This window comes from Haliaeetus albicilla, chromosome 20, assembly GCF_947461875.1.
Source record: "Haliaeetus albicilla chromosome 20, bHalAlb1.1, whole genome shotgun sequence".
Classification (NCBI taxonomy): domain Eukaryota; kingdom Metazoa; phylum Chordata; class Aves; order Accipitriformes; family Accipitridae; genus Haliaeetus; species Haliaeetus albicilla.
In genome coordinates, this window is record NC_091502.1 from 8,376,713 (window position 1) to 8,400,369 (window position 23,657).

The 23,657-nt window shown below is 35.0% G+C and overlaps 1 protein-coding gene across 4 annotated transcripts in view; it reads right to left on the reverse strand.

The window, feature by feature from the left end:
• The window catches only part of IFT88 (intraflagellar transport 88), a 48,202-nt gene that overhangs the window by 17,629 nt on the left and 6,916 nt on the right, over positions 1–23,657 (reverse strand). For all 4 annotated transcript variants that reach the window (XM_069808186.1, XM_069808183.1, XM_069808185.1 and 1 more), the window contains 16 exons: positions 23,539–23,608; positions 22,425–22,515; positions 21,167–21,271; positions 20,106–20,208; positions 19,324–19,438; positions 18,993–19,224; positions 17,315–17,385; positions 16,772–16,858; positions 14,033–14,132; positions 9,486–9,572; positions 8,675–8,861; positions 7,972–8,080; positions 6,330–6,480; positions 5,054–5,169; positions 3,505–3,557; positions 333–398 (listed from right to left, as the gene is read on the reverse strand). In XM_069808186.1, coding sequence (XP_069664287.1) covers positions 333–398; positions 3,505–3,557; positions 5,054–5,169; positions 6,330–6,480; positions 7,972–8,080; positions 8,675–8,861; positions 9,486–9,572; positions 14,033–14,132; positions 16,772–16,858; positions 17,315–17,385; positions 18,993–19,224; positions 19,324–19,438; positions 20,106–20,208; positions 21,167–21,271; positions 22,425–22,515; positions 23,539–23,608 — 1,743 coding nt within the window. The remainder of the gene's footprint in view (positions 1–332; positions 399–3,504; positions 3,558–5,053; positions 5,170–6,329; positions 6,481–7,971; positions 8,081–8,674; positions 8,862–9,485; positions 9,573–14,032; positions 14,133–16,771; positions 16,859–17,314; positions 17,386–18,992; positions 19,225–19,323; positions 19,439–20,105; positions 20,209–21,166; positions 21,272–22,424; positions 22,516–23,538; positions 23,609–23,657) is intronic.

Consider the following 23,657-nt stretch of genomic DNA (forward strand, 5'->3'; position numbering starts at 1 on the left):
CTAGCAGGGACTAGAAGTAAAAATACATATATTTTATCGTAAGAAAGATTAAATAAGTAACGTAGTTCTAAAATTTAGGAAGTATGTATGAGAAAGAACTCAACCAATCTGCTACAGTTAATTTTCATCTCTCTTCTTCAGCATTACCCTAATATTTCTTAAATCATGCTTTAGTGTTGTCACAGACAACATGCAGCATTAGCATGAATAAAAATGTTAGTTCATGAAAATATTTTCATGTGAAAAATACTTACATCATACCATTACTAACACACATATTCAATGTAATAAAGTTTCCTTTGATAGTTGTACCACTCAATGAAACAACTTACATTCAACATTCTCCGGGAATTTTCTGTGAATGACTTTGTATTTCTCTAGAGCTTTCTGGTAGTTACCTGCAAACAAACCAAACATCTCCTATCCACATATCCAAATATAAAAAAGAATATCTGATGAGAAATCGATACAGTTTAACATCACTTCATCTTTTGAGTACATGATTTAATATTATGAAACCAAATCTGATAAAACCAAACTTAACATTCTTTAATTATTGATAGTAAAAATTAAGAGCATCTGAAAACAGTCCAAGTTACTCTGTAAATAACAGAATTAACGAAGAAGAGTTTCCTGATTTTTGCCCCTTTTTTGACCTGCCCCTAGGACCCTATTGTTCTATGGCACATCTGTTAGACAAACTGTATCAAGCATATCAGGTCTTATCAAAGGCTGCAAATGTATGGTTTGGTCAAATAGAAATGTGTAACAGCTGAGCTCTGCCTGTCCTTCCTTCCATTAGAATACTGTGTCTCTCTCCTTTGGTAGTGAGCAATTATTCTTTAAGACTTCTGCCTTCAGTTTTGGCTCAGCTTGATTATTATGGAAAGGACTGATAGACCCTGTGAATCTAAAACCTCATATCCATAAAATATCTGACAAAAATGTTTGTTGAGATACCACTATTTTTATTTTCCTAGTGCAAGGTAGAGATCAAACGGACCTGCTGCGTGTTAACACGATAAGCCGGGAATTTTGCCAAAGCATCATAAGTGACCTAAAAAGCAGCCAAAACCATTCATTGTGTTTCTTTGCTGGGAAAACAGTTAATCTATCTAGTTTTGTGTGGTGCTGATTGTTGTTAATTCACTGACTTCCCCAGGTCCTGTTCCTTTTCTCACGGTTGTATTAAATAACTGAGCAGTGAGAAAATGCAGTTATTTATTATGGAAGTCTGTTCTGCAAAGTTCTAAAGAAGAATAAAGGAGAGTGACAAAATGGGACAGCAAGAAAGAAGAGTATCATTTACATCAAGTGTCTCGAATGCATTTTAGGTGATGAAAAAACCCAGAAAGATTAGTCTCTTTCCATTTTACTTATTGGCATATTATGTTCCCAGTAAGAAAATACAGCACATAAAGACTGTCTTTGGTTTGTGTAATGCAAATACTATTTTAATATTGAAAAATTATACCTGCTGTTGAAAAGGAATGGGAATTAAGCAACTTATGTTAGATCAGAGGGTAGTATAATTACATTAAAAAAAACTTCTATCAGATCATTTATGCTGTAGTATCTTCTCTATTTTACTTATTTAACAGCACAAGGAGTGTTTCATGCATAAGTCAGTGCAGGCACACTTCCTGGACTTAAAAGAAAAGTCATGTTTTATTACATATACACAGGAAATTCATAATAAAATAATATGTAACTGAATTTTCAAACAAACTTTAGGACCAGTATTCACATCAGGCAGAAAAGTTCAAAAGAAAAAAATAATCAAAACAAATCGTGGAATCATAGAATTGTTTGGGATGGAAGGGACTTTTGAAGATCATCTAGTCCAATCCCCCTGCCATAGGCAGGGACACCTTCCACTAGACCAGGTTGCTCAAAGCCCCATCCAACCTGGCCTTGAACACTTCCAGTGATGGGGCAACCACAACTTCTCTGGGCAACGGTGGCGGTGCATTTCTTCCCCCTCTGCAGGCTAATTTATGAACTCGGGGAAGGCTCACTAGGCCTTAGCATAAGTGTAATGAGTCAGGCAGTTAAGTGACCCTTGAGTGTGCCAGGAACTCCTACACAGCTTAGACAGGGAGTTATGCTGCGCATCTCAAGGACTCCTGCTGCCTGGCAGAGGTGGGGGACGGGAGTAGAGATAGCCAGTTCTCTTCCATAACAACCTTGAGATATTCCAGTCCTCCCCTGACAATCTTGGAACATCCTGTGTCTGTGTTTTAAGTTATTCTTAGACAGTCTCGGAGCTTTCCTTCTCTGCACATGAAACAGTACCAGTGCAGCTGGGATTCCAGCAATTTGTTGATGACTAAAGTCAATCATCTCCTAAACCTATAAACAGCAGTACTAAGTGAGGCCGTTGGAGCTCTCCTGGACCGCAGCGGGCTGCGACCATCATCCCCCTCTGAGTGGGACACCTCTCAGAGCTTGCGAACTTTCCTGTTTGCAAAAATTGGAGGTCTGTTGCCAAAAGCTGACACGACCTGGGGTGATACTTTCCACTCCTTAAGGCTTGACCCTTCGCCCGTTAAGAAAGATGCTGAAGCATTTGAAGTGAATCTTTTCACTGACCTCGAGAGGAATTTTTAACAGGTATACCTCTTTTACTCTCTTTTCCTCTCTTATATGTATATCTCTCTTAGTAACTTTATGTATGCGCATGTACTAACCTGAATAGTCTATATTAAGTGTATTGTAGTAAGTATATTATAAGCTATTACTTTCAAATTTATACTGTTGTGAATTTTATCCAATTGTGAATGAATTTTAGGCTGCTATTATACTCATAATCCCTTTAGATATAAACCATTGACCAAGTCTGGGACTAGGAGTTGATCCAGCCACACCTAGACTCCTGACAGGAGTTTAGAAAGCAAGAGGGGTCTTCTCTGAACCTCGTGATTCAACGGGAGGGTCTCCCCTTACTTTTCCACATTCCTGATCTTTGCACAAATCACAAGAAATTAATTCTAACTTGATTTTTTCTTTGTAATATTTCTTTTTAGCCTATTACATTTTCGGTCTCTATATATGTAAGTTCAGTCTGATTCTAACTTCATTTTCCTGAGTGCATTTCATCCATGTACTAAGTAATAGAGTGAACTTTGCCATCGAATTCTGTGATGTTGCACTTTTATATAAATTTCTATTAAATCATTTTTGTATTGCTAAGACAACTGGAGGTGATTCTTTAAGCGATCTGAGCTCCCCATCTACTCCCCCCGCCCCGCCCCATGACAGCAACCTGTTCCAGTGTCTCACCACATTCATCGTAAAAAATTTCTTCCTTATGTCCAATCTAAGTCTACCCTCTTTCAGTTTAAAACTGTAGCCCCTTGTCCTGTCACTACAGGCCCTGGTAAAAAGTCTCTCTTCATCTTTCTTATAAGCCCCCTTTATGTATTCTCCAGGCTGAACAACCCCAACTAATTACAAAAAATGTTACAAACCTCCAACCAATTACAAGAAAGTTACAGAACTCACCACTTCTCCTGTAGCAACTGGCAACCATCAGCTGCCACTTCACTTCTGTCGGTCTGCATATAAATAAAATAAAATTATGCACACTGCCAAGCAGTGAATAAGCAAAATAATCTGCATAGCATTGGTAAAGACCTACTACTAAAATAGTCTTTAAGTTTTTCACCTAGCATATTGCCTTCCTAGGAAGAATTTAGCTTGCTCAGTTCACACACAGTTCACCCCTGCGTCACGCTCCCGTGTTCAGGCCTTGATGGCACTCATTTGTAGTCCTGTGTTACAGGCTTTCTACTGCTTGTGATTTTGTGCACCAGACAACTAGTAGACCTGACATGTGAACCACTAATCTTTGTCTGAGGTACAGAACCATGCAATGGGGGAGAACAAAATGCTAAACAGTATTCTGAGGAAGTCCCCACCAGTAGGGTCCGAAGCATGTCCAAGGGATCCCTGCGAGGAAGCACACAACCCACATACAGCTTTGAACTCTGGCTTCTCCTCTGTGTCATCACCTTGACACCCTAGCTGCTACCTGTCCTTCTCTTTTTAGCACACAATGGTGATAGATGTGGATGAGAAAATATTTGAGATGTTTGAGCATGTACAACAAAACTGTTGGACTCTTACCTCATTCTTATCAAGATAATGTTAAAATTAGGAAATTTTCATGTCAACAGTATAAGGATGCTCTATAAGCCAAAGCACTTTTCACATGCTGCTTACAATTCAACAGTAGCAAATCCCAAAGGCACTGTGCGCTAACATTTTCAGAACAGTTTTGTACTTATTCTCTTCAGTTTTTCCCTCCAGTCACAGCACAGGCCATTTTTAACTCTAAACAATCTGTTTGCCTGGTAGCTGCCAAACAAGTTTATCAAAGACAGCTGCTTTACCTTTTTTAGTTTCAGCTGAATAAGTCTCCTCCAAACAATAAAGGCAGCCAAGTAGACACCATAATAAAGTTTATTACGCAGTTCAATATGAAAATTCTAGAGAGAATAAATTGTCAGCAGCTAGCATTAGCTGCACAACTCCTTTTAATGATAGATTTGCCATGCTGGTAAAACGTAAAATAATGAGAAACTGTTTCTCAATTCATTGTCTAATGTGTTATCTTAGTATGCAGTTTAAAATGTAATTATTGTGATTAAAACACTGAATACACTAAACAATATTAAACTAAAAAATGCTGGTCACCATTAAAATAAAGCTATAATTTAAAAATGTAATTTTACTTACAATTAGTAGCAATTTATAACCCAACATTCATCCTTATCAGCTAGCATATCTTAGACTCTATTTTTAATACCAAACACCAAAATGTCTATGTTCTATTATCTATTATTAACAGTCTCAGCCTACAGAGAAATAATTTCTCTGTATTACAGATAGATTACAATTACAAATAATAATGAAGAATGTCATATGCCAATTAATCTTAAATACTTTACAATCCACATACTTCATGTTTCATGCATGGACTGAGTGCAACATGAAGCATGGATGTCTAATCACAAAATATTTGAGTAGGCATAAAACAATAATTACTTACAGGATAAGTGCTGCTCTTTCAAAGTACTCAATGGCTTTTTCACAAAACTGGGTGTCAATGTAATAGGCTCCAAGCCATTCAATGACCTCAATGTTTGAAGGGAAATACCGGTATGACTGACAAAATAGGAAAGGTGAAAGAAACACAATTTTAGTGATAAACAACATCTTTATGTTACTTCTGGAATATCTTACTCAAGTGTTTAATTCTCCAGATGCCAAAAACGTGTAATATATGAATGGAAGTAGTGTGCTATACTAAGTAATCCTTTTAAAAAAAAAAAAGCATGCCAGGTTTTCTAATTACAGAATGCTTTTTAGAAGTTACCTGAGATGAGTCTGTCACACTTTCCACCTAGCCTTATTTGAAATATTATTTTAAATAGTTTGCAACAGCAAAAATGTTTACTTAGAACATATCTACATGTGATTAAGTTACCTAAAACATTAAACAATGCTAACTAATATGTGTACAATCCCACACTCAAATCAGCCTGCTGGAAAACTCACCTAAAAGCATTCTTTTCCATGAAATACATCTGTACGTAAATAACACTTTGGCTTTTCAAAAATTCCCACTGAAATAGGCACCAAAATTATCATCAAGCACAACTCCACTAGCATTCAGATTGCAACACAGCCTTTAGTCATCCTCACTTTACACAGATAAAAAGAACTCTCAGATTGCAGCAGAGCAACTTCCTGTCTTACTCCTGTTTCTAAAACAGAAGAATGTCTACAGACAGTACTAAAGCTGGTTTGAAATGAGAGAGGATGCCTATCTTTAGGCAACTGTGTATACATAATGTGTAGCTATACCATTAAAACATATATATAAACTTACACACATAAACACAAACACATTATAAATATATCTCCATATCCATTATACAGATATAGCTTCCAATCAATGCAGTCATGTTACACGTCTTTAAAATTATATTTAACATATCCATTTTTTATTTCACCTCAGACTATATTTTAAATTAAAATTGTTGGGGGTCAATATAAACAACCATATGAAAAATGAAAGTCTGAGGTCAAATACCACGTGGAAACACAGGCTATGTGTTTCCTTAGGATCCGACTACAAAAATTAGATTTTGTCAACTCTCTCTCCCCCAAAATATCTTTTTTTTTTTTTTCCCCTCCTTCTTTTTTGGATGACATTTTAAGAAGTTTAAATGAGCCAACTGTTAATTTGAATTAGGAACTTTACAGCAAAATTTTCTTCAATTATGACAAAGTGCATTGGAAAAGCAATAAAGAGCAAGTACCTCATAGTAATAATGAAAAGCTTGGGATTTATCACCTTCATTGTCATATAATTTCCCTAGCTTTGAAAGGACATGTGGATCAGTTGGTACTACACTGATCAACTGCAGGAGCCACTCTATGGCTTGATTGGGATCTTCCATGATCTCATATCTGAGTTTTCTTCAGTCAAGGACTGATGCCGATGACATTTTGATTTAGTCAAAATTCTACTACTTTACATAATGTAATCCTTATGCTGGACAGATACACCAGTCACTGTAGTATGGAGATACATTGGCTTGCCTTTTTTTTTTTTTTCCCGCATTATTTTCATAATTTCATTCATATCAGAAAGCATTTTTGTTATGCTGAAGAAAGAGAAATATTCAGAGGCTTTGGCTGCTCTTTTACTTTAAAACATTTTGGGCTCAACAGAACTTCGGGCTTGGTTCTCCTCTCTCTGTCACTAATTTTACTTTGACTTCCTCATTTATAAGAATCAAGTGTGAGAAACAGGCAATCTATTTGTAACCTTTACAACTTGGTTAGTTTTTTGTAATACATCATTTTGTTCTAAAGTAAGCGATTAGGTAAAACTGCTGTCCTCAAGAACAGACTTTTGCCTTCAGTGAGATTTTCTGCTGTACGTCTAAGCAGCACAGCACAGTGTACGATTCTGGTCCAGAGAACAGCGGCAGCTTTAGCTGTAATTAGGCCTGCAGTGTGCTCTCCCCTCCTCAGTCAGCCTTGAGGGCACAATGGCCCAGACCTCTGCAGCAATGCGAGCTGGAGCTACTGCCCAACATGTTTTTTCAGTTTCTGCTGCACCCTACCCTTCATGGAAAAAGCTTGTGAGTATTGGTAGAAAGCAGTTTTACATAGGAGTAGAACAGAGAAATTCTCCCCCAGATGGGAACTGGGAGTTGTAGGGCCATTTATGTTGTTGTAAAGGGGCTATACATGCAATAGAGATCACAGCCCTGTTTTATTTTTGCAGGTTACTTATTTTACTGACTAAAATATATTTTTATTACCTTCACTATTCTTAAAAGTGTAGTACAGCAACTGGAATCTGTTCTGCCTTGGGGAGGATTTTATTACAGTTTGCACATCCTCAGAAGCATTGTTAAAGAAATTCATAGTGTAGAATATCACTGGTGATGTGCAAAGCCAACCCCTCCCCTCCTCAGCTTTTCAATCTGCTGAGCTTTTGCAGTGTTGGGAGACAATTATTTTCTTACACATACACTAACTAATCTGAAAACAGCTTTCAGAACAGAACTTCACTTTCATTAACTGTATTATTTCTTCCTTAAAGGTTTTACTCAATTGTGCTTACGTCTGCCACGTTATTTTCATAATAAAATCAGCAGCATTTTAAATATTCCAGGACATAATTTAATACTGAGTGTAAATGTACTCCCTGCAATGTGAATAGTCTTAATGTGTTTCTTCACTTGCTTCACTGGAAACGTCTAAGAAGGTTTTAAGTTCTGTTCTCATTTTCAAAAACATCAGAGAATGAATCTATGCATGATCGTCCTAATTATAATGGACACTACAGTAAATTTCTAAGTCATTGCATCATGATTGAAACACATATTTCAGATTAAATGAGTTTACTAAAACCACCATCCCTTATCAAAATCCAGAAAAAGATACATGTTTGCTATCTGGTGAAGGACTTGGGCACTATTTCGAAGGATTGCATGGAGTTTCAGAAAACAATCCAAAGCTTCCTCTATTCTGTTTAACTTCTTGTATGTCAGACCTAAAAAATAAAGGTTACAGTATTAATGCAATGAGAAAAAGATTACTTCAGCATATTAACTGACAGAATAACCAGGAAAAATTAAATAGGAACATGGTACTCAGAGGCAGTGTAACTGCCTTGACATTGAGAGACTCTATTTGCAACAGCCATGCTTATAATTCTTACCCACTAGTACGACTTACCAAACTGATAACCACAAGGAACGTAAACCTAATCAAAGACCAAGAATGTATGTAATCTCACTTTTTGAACAAGATGAATGAGGGAAAGGGAGGGCTTTTAGAGGGGAATGGCTCTGATGGTTTAATAATGCTAAAACTGGTATATTTTTAGTAGATAGTAGAAATTTATCTTCAAAGTGACTTAATCATCTGCAGTTACTAGTTGATGTTGTTAACACTAGGGTGATTTTTTTTTTTTGCAGAACAGATAGGAAGTACAAATTAATACCCTGCTATAACATAAATTACTGAATAAAGTAATTATAATTAGTATACATTTCTATACAAGAAAACTGTGAAAGCCTGATTCTCAGAAACTCTAGTGTTACCTTTAGACAAAAGCTAAATCACAAAAGCACCTTTGGCTTACCAAGATTATAAAGTGCTTCAGTGCATGAGGAATCATTCCTGAGAGCTTCCTTATAAAACTCAGCTGCTTTTTCATAGTCTCCGTTTGCAAAAACAGTATTTCCTTTGTTAGTTAGAGCTGCTGGATTGTACCTATCAGAATTTACAGCTAAGTCTGCATAGTTAGTCGCTTGTGCCAGTTCATTCTCCTACATGAACAAAACAAACATTGTATTAGTCATTTGTCAATCAATTTTCTTGCAGCTGTGGCTTCTTACAGTTAATATAGTGGAATTTCAAAAGATTGAGGATTAAAAAACCAAAAAACCAAACATTCTTCAGTACTAAAATATTCCTTATGTATTTGCATGAGGCAATCATTTCTTCCAAGTTTCAGAGAACTTGAGATGTGTTTTGCCACTCTGTCCCATTCAGTCTGGAAGTTTTTTTTGTTACAAGGAATCCCCATACCCTAACAAACTTCATACACAAACACACCTGCCTAAGATATATACTTCACATGTTCCTGAAGTTCAGCCAGAGTCTTCAGGACCTGAGTTTTAAATGCAGTTGCTGAGCTTCTGCACAAATCGCACTGCAGGCATACTTGTGTGGCTTGGGGCTCAATCTCACTCTTCCTCCCAGCAACAGGATACAAAGGACACGCTCCAAACTTCAACTACAGCTAAGAATGGGTGTTCCAGAGTAACTCCTCTAACATACAGTTTTTTGTTGTTTACAGAGATTATTTAGACACAAAAATTGCTACAAAGATACAGAAGTTGCTACATAAACTGCAGTTCTTAACTGGTTTTGTTAAAGCAAACACTTACCAAATAATAAAGGAATGAAAGGTTTGTTGCAGCTGCACTCTTTACTCTGCTATCTTTTTTTTCAAACATTTTTAAAGTCTCCAGTGCCTAGAAGTAATTTGGAAACAACTTACTTCCCACTGAAGCAAACTTATACCAAAATTCTTTTAGAAAGCATTGATAAACTTCACAGTAACAAACAGCTAAAATTATCAACTCATATACTCACATACATGGTAATTACTAGAGCTTGTAACACATGCTTGTAAGGCCATACACACAGAAGTATATCTATATGATATATAATATTAATCTCAGTCACAAAATTTCAATAGCATTGGCTACTTATTACTTCTTCAAAATTTAGATTAGATATGGCTACCTTGAAGTATGCAGGTATATGGCAATTCTATACATACAAAACACAAGTTTATATTATTTGCTTTTAATCTAGTCAACTAATTAAAATCCTCATACCTATTTTTCCAGTTCTTTCAGTGAACACAAAAAGACTGAAATTAAAACTCTTATTAAAAAGCTAAAAAAGCACACACTATATAAAAAAATATGCAAGACAGCATAGGATTGGATTTCAACTTGCAGTTGTTTTGTGTAATAAGACGACAACACCTGTTTAAGTTTAGGAAGTACTCAAACATGAAGACTGACACCAGAAGATTTTTTATTTTTAAACTTTAACATCAAAACTAAACTTCATAAACTTCAAAATAAATAAGTTTATAGACAAAAAGTAAACAGATTTATAGCTAATAAACTATCAAAGAAACTTTGAAATAAAAAGCAGCTTTTTTTTTGCATTGACTACGTGATAAGAGTTGTAACTGCAGACTAAATTATTAAGAAAATCTGGCTTCTTTACACTAAATATTTATATTAACTACACAAACTGTTAGAATATCACAGTGAGCCCAGTTCTGTCATCTATCACAACACAGATGTTGCAACCTCAATTTAGCCATCAACATTAGGAATTCAAGAGTTTCTTGCTTCCATTACATGAAACCTATAAGCTGCTGTTTACATATCAAAGTGAATCCATGATACTGTATGTGGAATGCCAAAACAAACATAAAGGAAACAAGTTTTAATTGACTGTCATACATACTGTTTTTACAGTTACTTTACACAAAACCCATGACTGTACTAATGACATGTAAAATGACAAAGTATATATAGCTAGATGCAGTTCATTGATTTAGTCAACTACATTCCACCCAAGAACTATGAACTACTAAAGATTGTAATATTCTCCTAATAAAAGAAAATTCTCTAAAGAAATACACCAATTTCAATCAAGAAAAGCATTTCAAAAGTTCGGCTCTATATTTTGTGATCTCCAAAATGTAAGATTACAACTATGATAATTTTAAAACTACTATATAAATATGTGACTTTCTCCAAAAAGGGAATGGTCCCAAATATTTACAGATGTAACACTACTATATCTGAGGTACTCTACTCTTAAGAAAAGACTTGCTTCTTCACGGAATTAATTTTTAGAGAACTTACAGCTATATAGTTCAAAGTCACTTTCTGAAAAGCCATTTCCCATTGTAGCTGATCTGTTTACCTCTGCTTTTAGTGCAAAATGGCACCTCTGATGATAAAGATTAGAGTGGAAGTAATCCCTTTTTCATGTATAATGGAAAGTTCATATGACTCCAAACTCTGTTCACTTACTGGTACATTATGTTGCAGGTCTCTTGAACAATTTCAGCAATTTTGAGCCCTAGGATGAAAATCCATAGCAATACTCCTTTTGTCCTTGCAAAGTAGAAATGCTCTCACTGTACCATCAGCTAAATTTACATATTTTTAAATATATAAATCCCAACAATAACGATTACTTAGATTCAACAATCAAAACACAGATTGTCCAAATTATTCTTTGTGACATGTTTCCAATGTACCTAAATTATTTGCTTACAGAATTTAAACTTCAAAGCAACTTGCCTGAACCAAGCAGGGTTTGCCAGAGATGTTAAGGAGTTGCATGGCTAACCTGCAGGTTTTTTTTTTTTAATTAATTTTCAAAGATTTCCTTTGAAATTAAGAAAACATTCAAAATATCTAATACACAAAACCCCTTACTAATAAAATACAGTCTAGATATATTATGGTTAATTTCCACCCTGATTTTTTTTTTTGCTAGGACTGTTTTAAAACAACATATTCATTATGATGAGCACGTAGTTAAGCCCGTTATAGTTACAGCAGAAATCTATTTTAGTTCTTTTTTTTGAAACACAATAAAACTTTCAGTCTTGAAACTGAGTATTTAAAAAAGTTTCCATTCTTGTTCTTCAGCCAAAGGTGTGTTGAGCAGGTGGTGAGTTAGTAAGTATATGAACAACAGACAGACAGGATGAATATAAATGGCAGCTGCAGTTTTATTAGAATAAAAAAAAAAAAAAAAGACTCTGCAGTCACCATTCTGCAGTCCAACTCTACTATTAAGTAGTTCCAATGCAGGTTAAAGGTCTTCTATCACATAATCAAAATAAAAAGAGCATCTTCTCCACTTACTCCTAACTTCCAACACCCTTCCCTCTCCCTCCACTAGAGTACTCCACAGAAACATCACCAACAATCTCTGTATCTCATTTTACCTCCAAGAATCGATTTTTTTTTTTTTTTAACATATACTAGATGCTAACTGGAAATCGCAAAAAATTACCATCAAAATAGTAAATTCTTGAGATCATATGACTGTTTACCTACCTGTAACACTCTTGCCCTTCAAAAGCTATCATCAATAAAGCTACTAGATCTGCCCATATTTTCCAAACTCTCAAACTGCTTCCTGATCTCAGAAAAGCTGTCAGTCAGACATGCAGTATAATAAAGGATAACTCTCTTGCTATATCTACAGGGAAGGAGAAGAGGACAGGATGGACAGGAGGAGCAAAAGCTAGTCAGGAAACCAGAAGAGCTTAAATATGAGAAGGAAGAGCAGGCTAAAGTTAAGCACATGGCCCTGTGTGCATCTTTCCAAGCTATAGGAAGGTGAAGGACTTTAGAAGATGACAAAGGTATTCAGCTTCAGCTGTAATTTTGCTGTATATGATCTCTCATACTTCTTGCCACTTGTGCAAACCAAGGGGGTTGCTATATTCCTTTTTATTCAGCATTCCTATGATTGCATGTACCAAACAGTGCATGTTACAAGGAAATTGAGCAAATCCTGTCAGATATCTGAGCTTCTCTTTGTTCAGATGAACCTGTTTTTCAACTGCTCATGTTTCAAACCAAGCCTTTTTTCATAGGCAAAGAAAATATCACTTGACAATTTTGATGAAAATGTGGCATTATAAATTGTCCCATAACCTATAAAAATTTGAGTAAGAGCAAAAAAATGCATTTCTCTTAAATAAAACATTGTAAGAAAGCTGTACATTCACTTAGATAATACCAAAAACTTAAACGTGGTAATTTGTGGTATTAATTTATACAACTACATTGGCAACTTATATGCATAGAAAAGGAAAGCTACAGTTAACAGCCTGCTGTACTTATTAGCAAGAGATTGGTGACGATTTTTAACATGAAGGCAGTTCAGCATAAAATTCATTGGCAGAAATTTGTCTAACTAGTGACCAGATGGCCAGTTGCAGAAAGAGATCTTACCTACATAAACATACATAAATAATTTCAACATAGCCAAAAGTTACTTCACATGTATATTTAAAAATATAACATAACAATGAAAAGGGAACATGTAATAATATGCATGATAAAAACTGTAAAATCACAAAGATTTTGGTAGATCTGTCTTCTGAACTTCTGCCAGTTAATGAATTTTGAGCAATGAGCTATACTTTTACTTGGAAGTACCAATAACATATCTTTTCTACGACCTTCCTCATTTGCTAATATACACCATGGCTTAAACTGCTATATCACCTTTGCTGTCATGGTGATTCATCCTAGTCCTCTGTGCCCTCCAGGGGGGCAATCTTTTATAAGAGACGCAGAAATGTCCAGGCTCCCGAGCAGATGCTTAATTTAATTCCAGTTTGTATTTCAATGGAAGGCTGACTAAAGTTCAAGGTCAGATGATAGTATTTTAGGGAATGCTGTAGTACATAGGCAACAGTGAGAATGCCATAACATAAAACACAATGATACATATGAAGTGCATCTGCATATATTTTGGTACTATAGTCAACCTGAGAGAAAGATTCAACTCATACTAATGAAAACACCTCCATGTTGATTAGCAACATGCTTTCTAGACTCTAGAGACTGTACTGACTACCGTTCCTTTAACTGTAATGACAGCTTGAACACCCAGTGAGGATAACTAAATTTAGGTGTCTTTATTTTGAAGTGAACTGCATTCACTGTAACTTCTGTGGCAGAAATTTCATTTAGATAAAACTCATCTCTTGACAGTGTTGTTATAAAGCTATGTTACTGAGCAACATCAATATAATTATTATGTTTGTATAAATCATTCTTTCCCTTGCTGAAAAATATGCTGTGGCTGAGAAAGTTATCTTTGCCAATACAGTATTAAAAAGTAGTAATGTGAAAAGTTACTCTACCTGGTTAAAATCCTGCTGCCTCAAGTAAGTAGTGGCTTTATTTATTTCCAGGTCATTGGCTAACTCTACATAGTGGGAAGCTTTTACTACTTCAACACACCTGCAACAGAAAGCAAGCCGTAAAGATAAACAAAATCCATCTGTGCAAATGCCACTTTAAGTTATATAATTTTGCAGACAATTTGTTTTCCAAAATAAATTGTTCTTTCTTTACAGAGGCAAAGAGCACTTTGATTAAAAGTATTTGAAAAAAACATTTTATTCCCATAACCTACCTGAATAATACTATCTCTGCTCTAATTTTTTTTTTGTCAGCTGCCTAAATATCATGTTATTTTCCATCACTGAGTGATACTTGATGTCAGATATGGACTAAGATAATTTTTCAAACCATTTTCTTTGGAAATGTTCTATCAGTTGATTTTTCAAACCTGATCTCCTGTTGCATATACTACCAAACCCATAAACCAGCTTAATGAACAAAGCCAGAGACTGCAGACTGTGTCCCTGAGCTTTGTAAAAATAATAAAGTCATAATAATAAACCTCTTTCTGATCATCCCTGAGCTACTTTTGGTGTAGGGTCTTCTGCAAAATGAGGGCATAACAGAACACAGCAGACAGTTCAGATGTTCATTCACAGACACCATCTTCCAGGTTTGATGTCGTGTACTTTAAAATTGCCTAATCATTTGAAGCAAGACCTTTGTTTACTGTATGAATATACTGTTCTCTCAAACTGTTTGGAGTTAAGTGCACTAAATGAACAACTTTGCGGGATGCTTCTTTAATCCCTTCCACTTTTTTTTTTTTTAAAGTGGTGGAAATCCTCTTTCTTTTCTTCTAATAGTTGGCTAATTTGCCAACAAAAGTTTAATTTAACAAACTGCCTGCTGCTATAATTGGGTTGGCACATGGACAGTATCTATACAAAGTATACAAATGCCTTTTGATGTTTTGAAGAAAAATTATATTGAAAAACCCAGCAATTTCTGCAAAGACATCTGTAATAAAAGAAAGGTCAGAAAACAGTTTTCAACTGTTACTGTTAACATTTTTTAACTATAAAATGCAATGAGATCTAACTATCCAACTGCTCCTTATGGAATATGAAAGAATAGTCCCAAGATTGTCACATTTTAAGTAAAAAGTTATGAATCCAAAGATTATTTGTCCCCACTTTATTTCTGTAAATAAAATTAAACTGATTAAAAGCACATTTAATACTCAGAGGACTCATAACAAAGTGTAGTATTTGGAAAACCGAGCTCAAACTGCTGGTTAAACTTCTTCACTAGGCTTGAATAACTCAGCCTAGAAGAATAGAGTAAATCTGTTCTGATATACATAAAACAATCTCACACATGTCAATAGAAGTTGTTTAATTAGCCAGAACAGATAAGAGTGTTCTACTTCATGACATGTACTTTGTGGAAAGCACTAAGGAAACTGAATATCTGCCAGCCTTTTCCAGTTTTCTTGAACAAAAAACAAGACACAAAGCAAACAAATCTGACTTACTCATGTTAACAACTTATAAAGCAGCAAGCCAATTTTCACAAGACATACTGTCTAAGTTCTGATAAATCAGAATGGCAAAAGTAGGGAAGTTACAAGACTATAATGATTATTAAACCATCAAACACCACCTTGTGGACTCTAGCAGACTAAACATGTCTGTGTGAGAGAGTATTTCATGTTAGTATAAACAGTTTTATTAGTAAATTATAATTATACGACCTGCAAAACTTGAAAATACTCCTAACTGGCCAAAACAAACAAACAAACAAAAAAAAACAGGTAAAGGAAAATTCTCTTTGCGCATCAAACTTCCTTCACTTTCCAAACACTGAACATATCTGTTAGTAATGTTGTGGCTGCAGATACCCAATATTCATCTGCGTGCATGTTATTTTCCAATAAAGTTATTAAAAATACTAAAAACATCAAAGTACGTCCTTATAGTAGAAAACTAAAAACTAGTTAAAAATACATCTTGAAAAGTTATACTAATCACTTTTATACTGTCCTTATAGGAAGTGTGTCTATTTTATTTTGGTTTAAAGAGAAAAGTATTCTGCTGTAGAAAATACCACAGAAAGCAAAAGCTAAGCTGTAAATTGAAAAATAAAGTGGATACAAAAGTCAAAATGGTAAACTCTATCAGCAGCCTATCACTGTATAAACTTGTATAAATGTTTAAGAAACAGTAGATTTAAGTTCACACTTATAAACGTTAAGTTTATAAATGAAATGCAAATAAACCTTCTAATAATAATTAGATTCCAGTATTTCATATTATGACTCTATGGAGTAATGTAAAACTTCTTAGGCACTCCAAGTCTTCATTATGCTGTCTTCAAACTTATAGTAAAGAGTAGTGATCATTGCCTTCTGTGTAGCATTTGTCTATCGAGACTTTCAAAAGTTCTTGAATTTTCAAATTCAATTGAACTTTAAGAAGCTCTTTTTGTGCTAATACAGAACAGTTCAAAATGTATAATTAGCAGTTGAATTTCAATGATACAATGAAATTAGTTTTTAATACAGAATAGACTCTAATGTTTTGTTTTGTTTTTCTCCAGAGCATTATGGAAGCAAACTGAAAATAGCATGGATGCTATGTTTGAGATGGGCAACAGACTGTTTCCCAGGCTGTTTGTTTGTGAATCTGATTTCATAAGCAATACAAGAGACTGGCATATAATTTAGACAAAAAGAAGCTCCATTTGACTCTTACCAGTCATAACCCACTGCAAAAGATGTCTCAATTACTGGTGCAATGAGTTTAGCAGCTGTCATGATGTATTCCTCTGCCATGGATTTCCTAAGGAAAAAAAAAACAACACAAAAACCAACACACAAACATGTCACCATTTCAAAAACATGTATACAAAAAATAACCAAATCTTGTTCTTGCTTCTTCCTGCACTCAGAACAACCTCAGAAGTCAATCTAACCAGTCCCCTGCTACCGCTACTGCCCTGTACCTTGATAAAGCTCTCAGTTTTTTCTGTTTTCCTTTCACTGCACACAATAGTTGTGTTTTTAAAAAAACCCAATGCTGCAAATTTTAAGCAGTGTAACCTACAGCATTTGGGGTAGATATTCTACTTTAGTGCAGTACACTAAATTGAGTGGTCCAATCGGTTCTTCCTTTCCTTCCTAAGAATTATGAGGGCACTTTTATAAAAAGAGCTGTGGACACATGAGAAGACTGATAATACTTTCAGGAGCTAAAATCCATGGCACACAGTCAAGAAAGAATAGACTCCACCATTACCTCTCACGTTCTATTTGTCTTAAGCTGTCATTTTTAATGGCTTCAATCAGTAGATTTGTATGTGGATCATCCTGGAGGGGGACAAAACAACTGCAAATTATGCCAGTATACATGCATTTTAATTATTTTAAAGACAGTATGACTGTAAACATAAATTCATGTAAATTACATAGTCTATAATGTCAGTTATTTACTTTTCACATTTCAAAATGCTAGCTTCAGTTTAATTTTCTATCCACAAAATCTGAAATTTGGCATTACAACTACTTTAATTCAGTGTTTTTGCTCATGTATGTGGTCATAGCTCACATCAGGGTTGTTAATAGATGTAGTTAATGTCACAGACTGGGAAGGCTGCAAATCACAGTGAGAATACTCACATGCTTAAAAATAAGAGCATGCTTAAGCATTTGCTGAACTGCAGTGGTATTCAGCAGATGAGGACTTGTGCTGCCTTCTCAATACAGTAACTCACATGATCATCTTGTGGTTTGTATCACACATCTCTGTTAGTTCCAAAAGAACTAATGCAGGTATGCTGGGTAGCCACCCCTTCCTCATTTATTGGGGATAGATCATAGATTTATACAAAATAAAGACCAGAAGGAAACTTTGGGATCTTTTCTCTGACCTCTTCATAACAAAATACAGAACTTGGAATGTCTCTTAAAACTATAGCTTGCCTATCCTTAGAACTTCTCCAGTCTAAAGCTTTTCTTCCAATGAATGATCTTACATATTCTTCAATTAATTCAAGTGTTTAATGACCCTTACTGTTACATAATTTCTCATATGAGAAATTATATATATATCAATTATATATAAAAAGATATACAAGAAATTAAATAGATATGTATCAATAAATATATATATGCTTCATATATTAAATTTTATTTGCTTATGCTAGGACAATAGGAAGCAACAGCTATTCTTAAGCTGCAAAGTTTGAAGACTAATTATATCTTTGATCTTTAGGACTGAAAATGGAAGCTTTGCATCACTGAAAAAAAAGATTGCTAAGAGATTATAAAGGGCTTGCTTTGATCTTTCTATAGAGGACCTTTCTAAGAGGGACCCTAAACCTATTAATTACTTTTTCCTGTCTTTAACATCATGAGCTGCTAGTTTCATGGTACAAAGGAAGTCCAGTTTCCAACAAAGTCTAATAAACTAAAATAAGCTTCTATAAACTTTACTAAAATTTTCTTCTGTAAAATAGCACTACAGTATTACAAGTTTTGTTAGCACTCATTTGAGATAACTTGCATTAACTCACTCACTGCCTTGCTCCCTTTATTTTAGCCTCTAAATATTTCATTAAAATTTTACATGAATAAAGGAGGTAAAGCAGTAAGTGAGCTATGTAAGTCAGCCCAGATGAATTCCAACAAAATCATTATGAAGACAATCATATGGTGTGGATTTTATTTACATCATATCTTTTGAGAAAAAAAGGATTTGAAACATTCTTAATGTTATTTTATACTTCTGAGCAGTACTGTCACACTAAGTTCATGCTGGTAAAAAAAAAAGTTATTTTAGATACATAAATAGACATGGATTTACATATTCAGTGCAGTCCAAGCGTTCAATGTCTCTCCCCCTTTCTCCCGATTTACCATATAAAGACACAGTTTAATTTGTTCAAACATACACAGTTTATTTTGTTCAAACTTACATTTGGTGAAATGTATTTGTCATCATAATCCACTTCCAAGGGAACTGCAATCAGTTTTTGGAAGGCTTTTTTCATTTGCTCACGATTTCCAACAGCAAAATAACATAAGATCAAGTTGAAGCCTGCCTTGAGGTTTGGGGACATGCTCATTATATGTTCAAATGAAGAAATGGCATCAAAATATTGGCCAGTTTTAATAAATGCAACTCCAATATTTTGCATTATTTTAATCCTAAGTAAAGAAATGAGGATTAGGTTATATTTTTAACCATCAAAGCATACTGTATCCAAAACATGTATTTCAGAACCATGGCTACTAGTAGAAACTCACCTCATCTCTTTGTGGGCACTAGGAATCTGGTCTAGAGCCATACGGTAGAATTTGATAGCTTTGGAATAGTTCCGTTGTTTTAAATATATATTTCCCATATTCACCTTCAGTCTACCTATCAAAAGAAGTCAATGAGTTACAGCCTTTTAAAGCATAGTTACAGCATTTTTTAATTGTTTCAAAGTGACAGAGTAGGAAAAACTTCCTAATGAATTTGTCATCATTACAGGGTACCAGTGTCCCTTTAAGAAGAACTGCACAGAACAGCATTCTGTGAATTTTCACCCAGAAGGAGATGAAGTGGTAATGAAACCTAGAAAAGAACTATCATGTAAGATGTATTCTGATTTTGATTGTGAATTGAGGGATGAGGTAGCGATTATTTATGGTGCTCTTCAGGAAGACAGCTGCAAATAAGCATCTCTGACAAAAGTGCACTGTAGGAGTCTCAAAGATGTGCAAAATACTAAAAAAAGCTTTCAGAAGGGGAAAGCAGAGTCAAAAGAGAAAAAACTAGTATTAGAGCAGACAACATAGTGTGTGCAGCATGAGAAAAATATGTATTTGGCTTCATGTTTAGCTTAGCCTATGGAAAGAAAAGACTTCACAAGTTGGAGAGCCAAACCACATTAAGTTATACCAAGTCAGAAATTATGAGTATCTGTCATCCACACTGACTGGCAGACAGGAAGGCTGAGATTTCTGAGTCAATACCATGCAGATGACATTCTCATTTTGAATGCCTGACTACCAATTTTAATCCACTCTGGAGCGTACCCTACCTCCATTGCTGAACATCTTATTCTTCACTATAACTTGGTAAGTGTTCAGTGCTTCAGCGTACATTTCATTAGCAGCATACTGACCAGCCAGATTGAAAAGAACCTATAGACAAATGGAATTATAGGTACAAGAAAATACGTTGTTCTCCCAACAGTAATAAACTATTATAATAGATAATTTAAAATATAATTTTACCTTGGAAGTATTGTTTTTACCAGTTCTAAGCTTCCCATCTTTAATGCTCCTTTGTTCTTGTACATTGACATAGAGAAAACAAGTTTCAAATCTACTTATTCTACGTAATTTATTTTTGTACTTAAGTAACTACCATTAAAAAGTCATGCTAAGTGGGCCTTAGACCTAAACAAACACAATGTCATAATGCAAGGTTATTAAAAAACATTCACACAAGATGATTCTCAGAAAGTGTCTGTAATTTATGACTCCCAAAATATGGAAAACGGTCCTACTACCTGTGGTCACTACTCAATTTATAAAGAGAGAATTCTTCCAAACTGCTGTTTCAAAACAGAAGTTCTGTTGGTGTCAGGTAAAATACTTCCACGTTTTTTTCCCCAGCTTTACTCTGAACTTACTCTGAACTTCACCATAAAATAAATTACTAGGTCTGCCTAATTCAGTGTATTCATTGTTAATAATTTTCTCTACAGCAGTACCTGGAGTACAACTTGAAATTCCCCTTAAGTATTTTTATGCATGTTGTATCCTTTTTTTAAAAAAAGTCTACTATTAATTTGAAAACCATAATGTAAATCTAGACACCTGCTTTAAGATTAATGATTTAGGAATATTGCAAGGGAATAGACGCAATGATACACATGGATCTTTGCAATCCAATGTTAAGTTTTAACTTAACTTTAAAGTGCTTAACTTGCACTTTATCTTCATAAACTTCCCCCACCCCCAAACATAGACCATATATGATTTGGTACACTGCTAGGAGCATTACAACACACACACACTCAGCAAACACTGAAATGTCTCTTTAGGAGGCTTTTTACCAACACTTTGGATTCATTGAAGATTTCTAAGCACTTACTGAGTAAGTGAGGTCTAAGTTGATGTTTTCTGCAGTAGCAATTTGTTCACGTTGTCTCACCAATACTCTTTCCTTTCTTCCAGCCTCTTTTGCTTTTTCCAGAGCCTTAAATAAAAACCTAAAATTTAGCAATGCCTTGAATCTTACTAACCCAAGACAGCAAAAATACACTCAAAACAAGTATGAAAAGAATATACTCATGTCCATTTTCTTTAAATGCACAGACTGTACCCAATGGCTGAAAAGTAGCAATATAACCCACAGATAGGTGTTAATTAGCAATAAGGAGACATACAGTTGTCTAACTCTGCTTAGCTGTATAATTTTAGAGAAGTATAGTCACACACATACATATGCCATAATCACCAGATTATGGTGACCGTAGAAGAGTATTCTACCTGTTTTAATCATAGAAAGTGCACATAAAATTAAAAAAAAAAAAAAAAAAAAAGTGTTTAGGCTTGGCATGTTTCCTTAGTTGCAGAATCCAAGTGCAGGAACACGTTGGAAGGAAGAAAGCAAAGGCAGTAAGTAAACACGCGTGCTACGCAAATGTATGCTGCACATAGCACCTTGATTGATTCTGGATGCTGGTAAATTGCTTCCCTTTTTTATCTATCCACAACTGGCATTTCACATGTACATTCACAATTTGAGTAACTACAAAATTATTATTTTATCCAATGATAATCTTCTGCAGATTGCTGTCAAGACCCTTCATACAAGTAATGCTGCAGGTCTACAAGTGCCATTAGCAGTCCTGTATGCCTCTGCAAGGGTGCAATGATTAAAAAAGTAATGGCTAGCACTCAAGGTAGCTATTTGGCAGCTAGTGGCAAAGGGAGTACTTCTCAAGATATAGCTTGGTTCTTAGTCCTTATGATAGAAGGCAAATCTAACTTGGCTGGTTTATAGACAATGAGTTAGCAACTTTGATGACTTCTGCAGGAAAATGGATATTCTGCTGGACTTGTCAGAAACTAACATAACATCCTAGAGGACCCTCTGAATGGTCTGGTACAATCTACATAAGAAGGGAGTTTTTGTAACACTGAAATCTTAACAAATACATACACAAGAAATACAGCTTCTATCTTTTTAATAATACAAGGTATCGCTGGACTAGAATAGTCACAGCAAAGTTAGAATTAAGATGATTTTAATAATTTGAAGTGTTTGAACCCAAGCCAGTTTGAAACATCTACACAAATTGCTCTTCACATAATAGCAGAAGTGAAGTGAAATCCAGAAAAATTACCAATTTCAAGTCTCCACAACTGTTAGCAATGCAGCTTTCTTCAACCAGTTCATTCACTTTTTTTTCCAACTGCCTAATCTTCTCTTCTGAACTAAAACAAAAATAACAATAAACAGATTAACACTAGTAATGTAACTGCAAACATTAAGCTTTTACACGGGATAGTTGCAATAAAACAACACAGTGATGTATCACATATCACAACTAACTGGTTTTCCCAAAGAAAATATAATGTGAAACTATGGCCAGAGAAGATCCTCCAGAGACACTATATTCACACTTTCAATTTGAGAACAGAGACCTAAGAAAACATAAATCTTCTTATGAGAGCAAGACAGACATGCAAATTTCACGGACCCAATTTGTTATGGAGAAGTAACGACAGAATAAACAGATGGGCTAGTAAAACTTCCAAATCAAACACCTAGTGAAATGAAATATTGTATTAAAAGCAATTAATCGAACCTTTGTTTGCATAGATAACTTTAAAGTATAGCTTGCAAATGCAGATTTTAATAAACAGCTGTTATTTACCTAGATTTTTTCCTCAGTTAAATAACCAAACGTTTCAGTAGGATTCCTTATTCCTATATAGCTATATTTGAGGAATACAACTTTTGTATCAAAAAGCTCAATGACTTGTTCTCTCAGTTGAACTCCCCAACATTCACAGCAGCCTGCAAAACTTTCACAACCTCAGTTTTACCTCAAGTGCTAAGGTCAGAGTGAACAGTGAAGGTCAGCAGGCAAAATCCCCCCAAGTTCTTCCCAGAGAGCTGCATGAATGGTGGTGTTCCTTGCTTGTCACACACTCTTCCATAATCCTCCACAATTCTATATAAGTATCACAGCATTTGTGTGGCAACAACTACGTCCAGGCTGCTGAGCTACAGTTGGAATCAGAAATCACTGAAATCAGATGTTCCTGAAAGTCAGTGCAACTGCTCTGGTAAGTTAGCTAACCACATGCATAAATGTATGTGGCATTATTCCACAAAGTTAAGAGTTTGGCCCCTCAAGGTTTTGTTACTGCCTGGATGTTTTTAAACTCTACCCATGGTTGGTTTTTTGGTGCTGTTAATACTGAAATAATTTAATGCAAAACTAAACAAACCTGTCTGAATTTTTCATTTCCAGAGGTGGAGCAGGACCTCTTGCTTGGCCAAGAGGATCAAATGAAGAACCTGCAAAATTAACAGAGTACTGAAAATTGTAAAATAACATCTCGCTCTG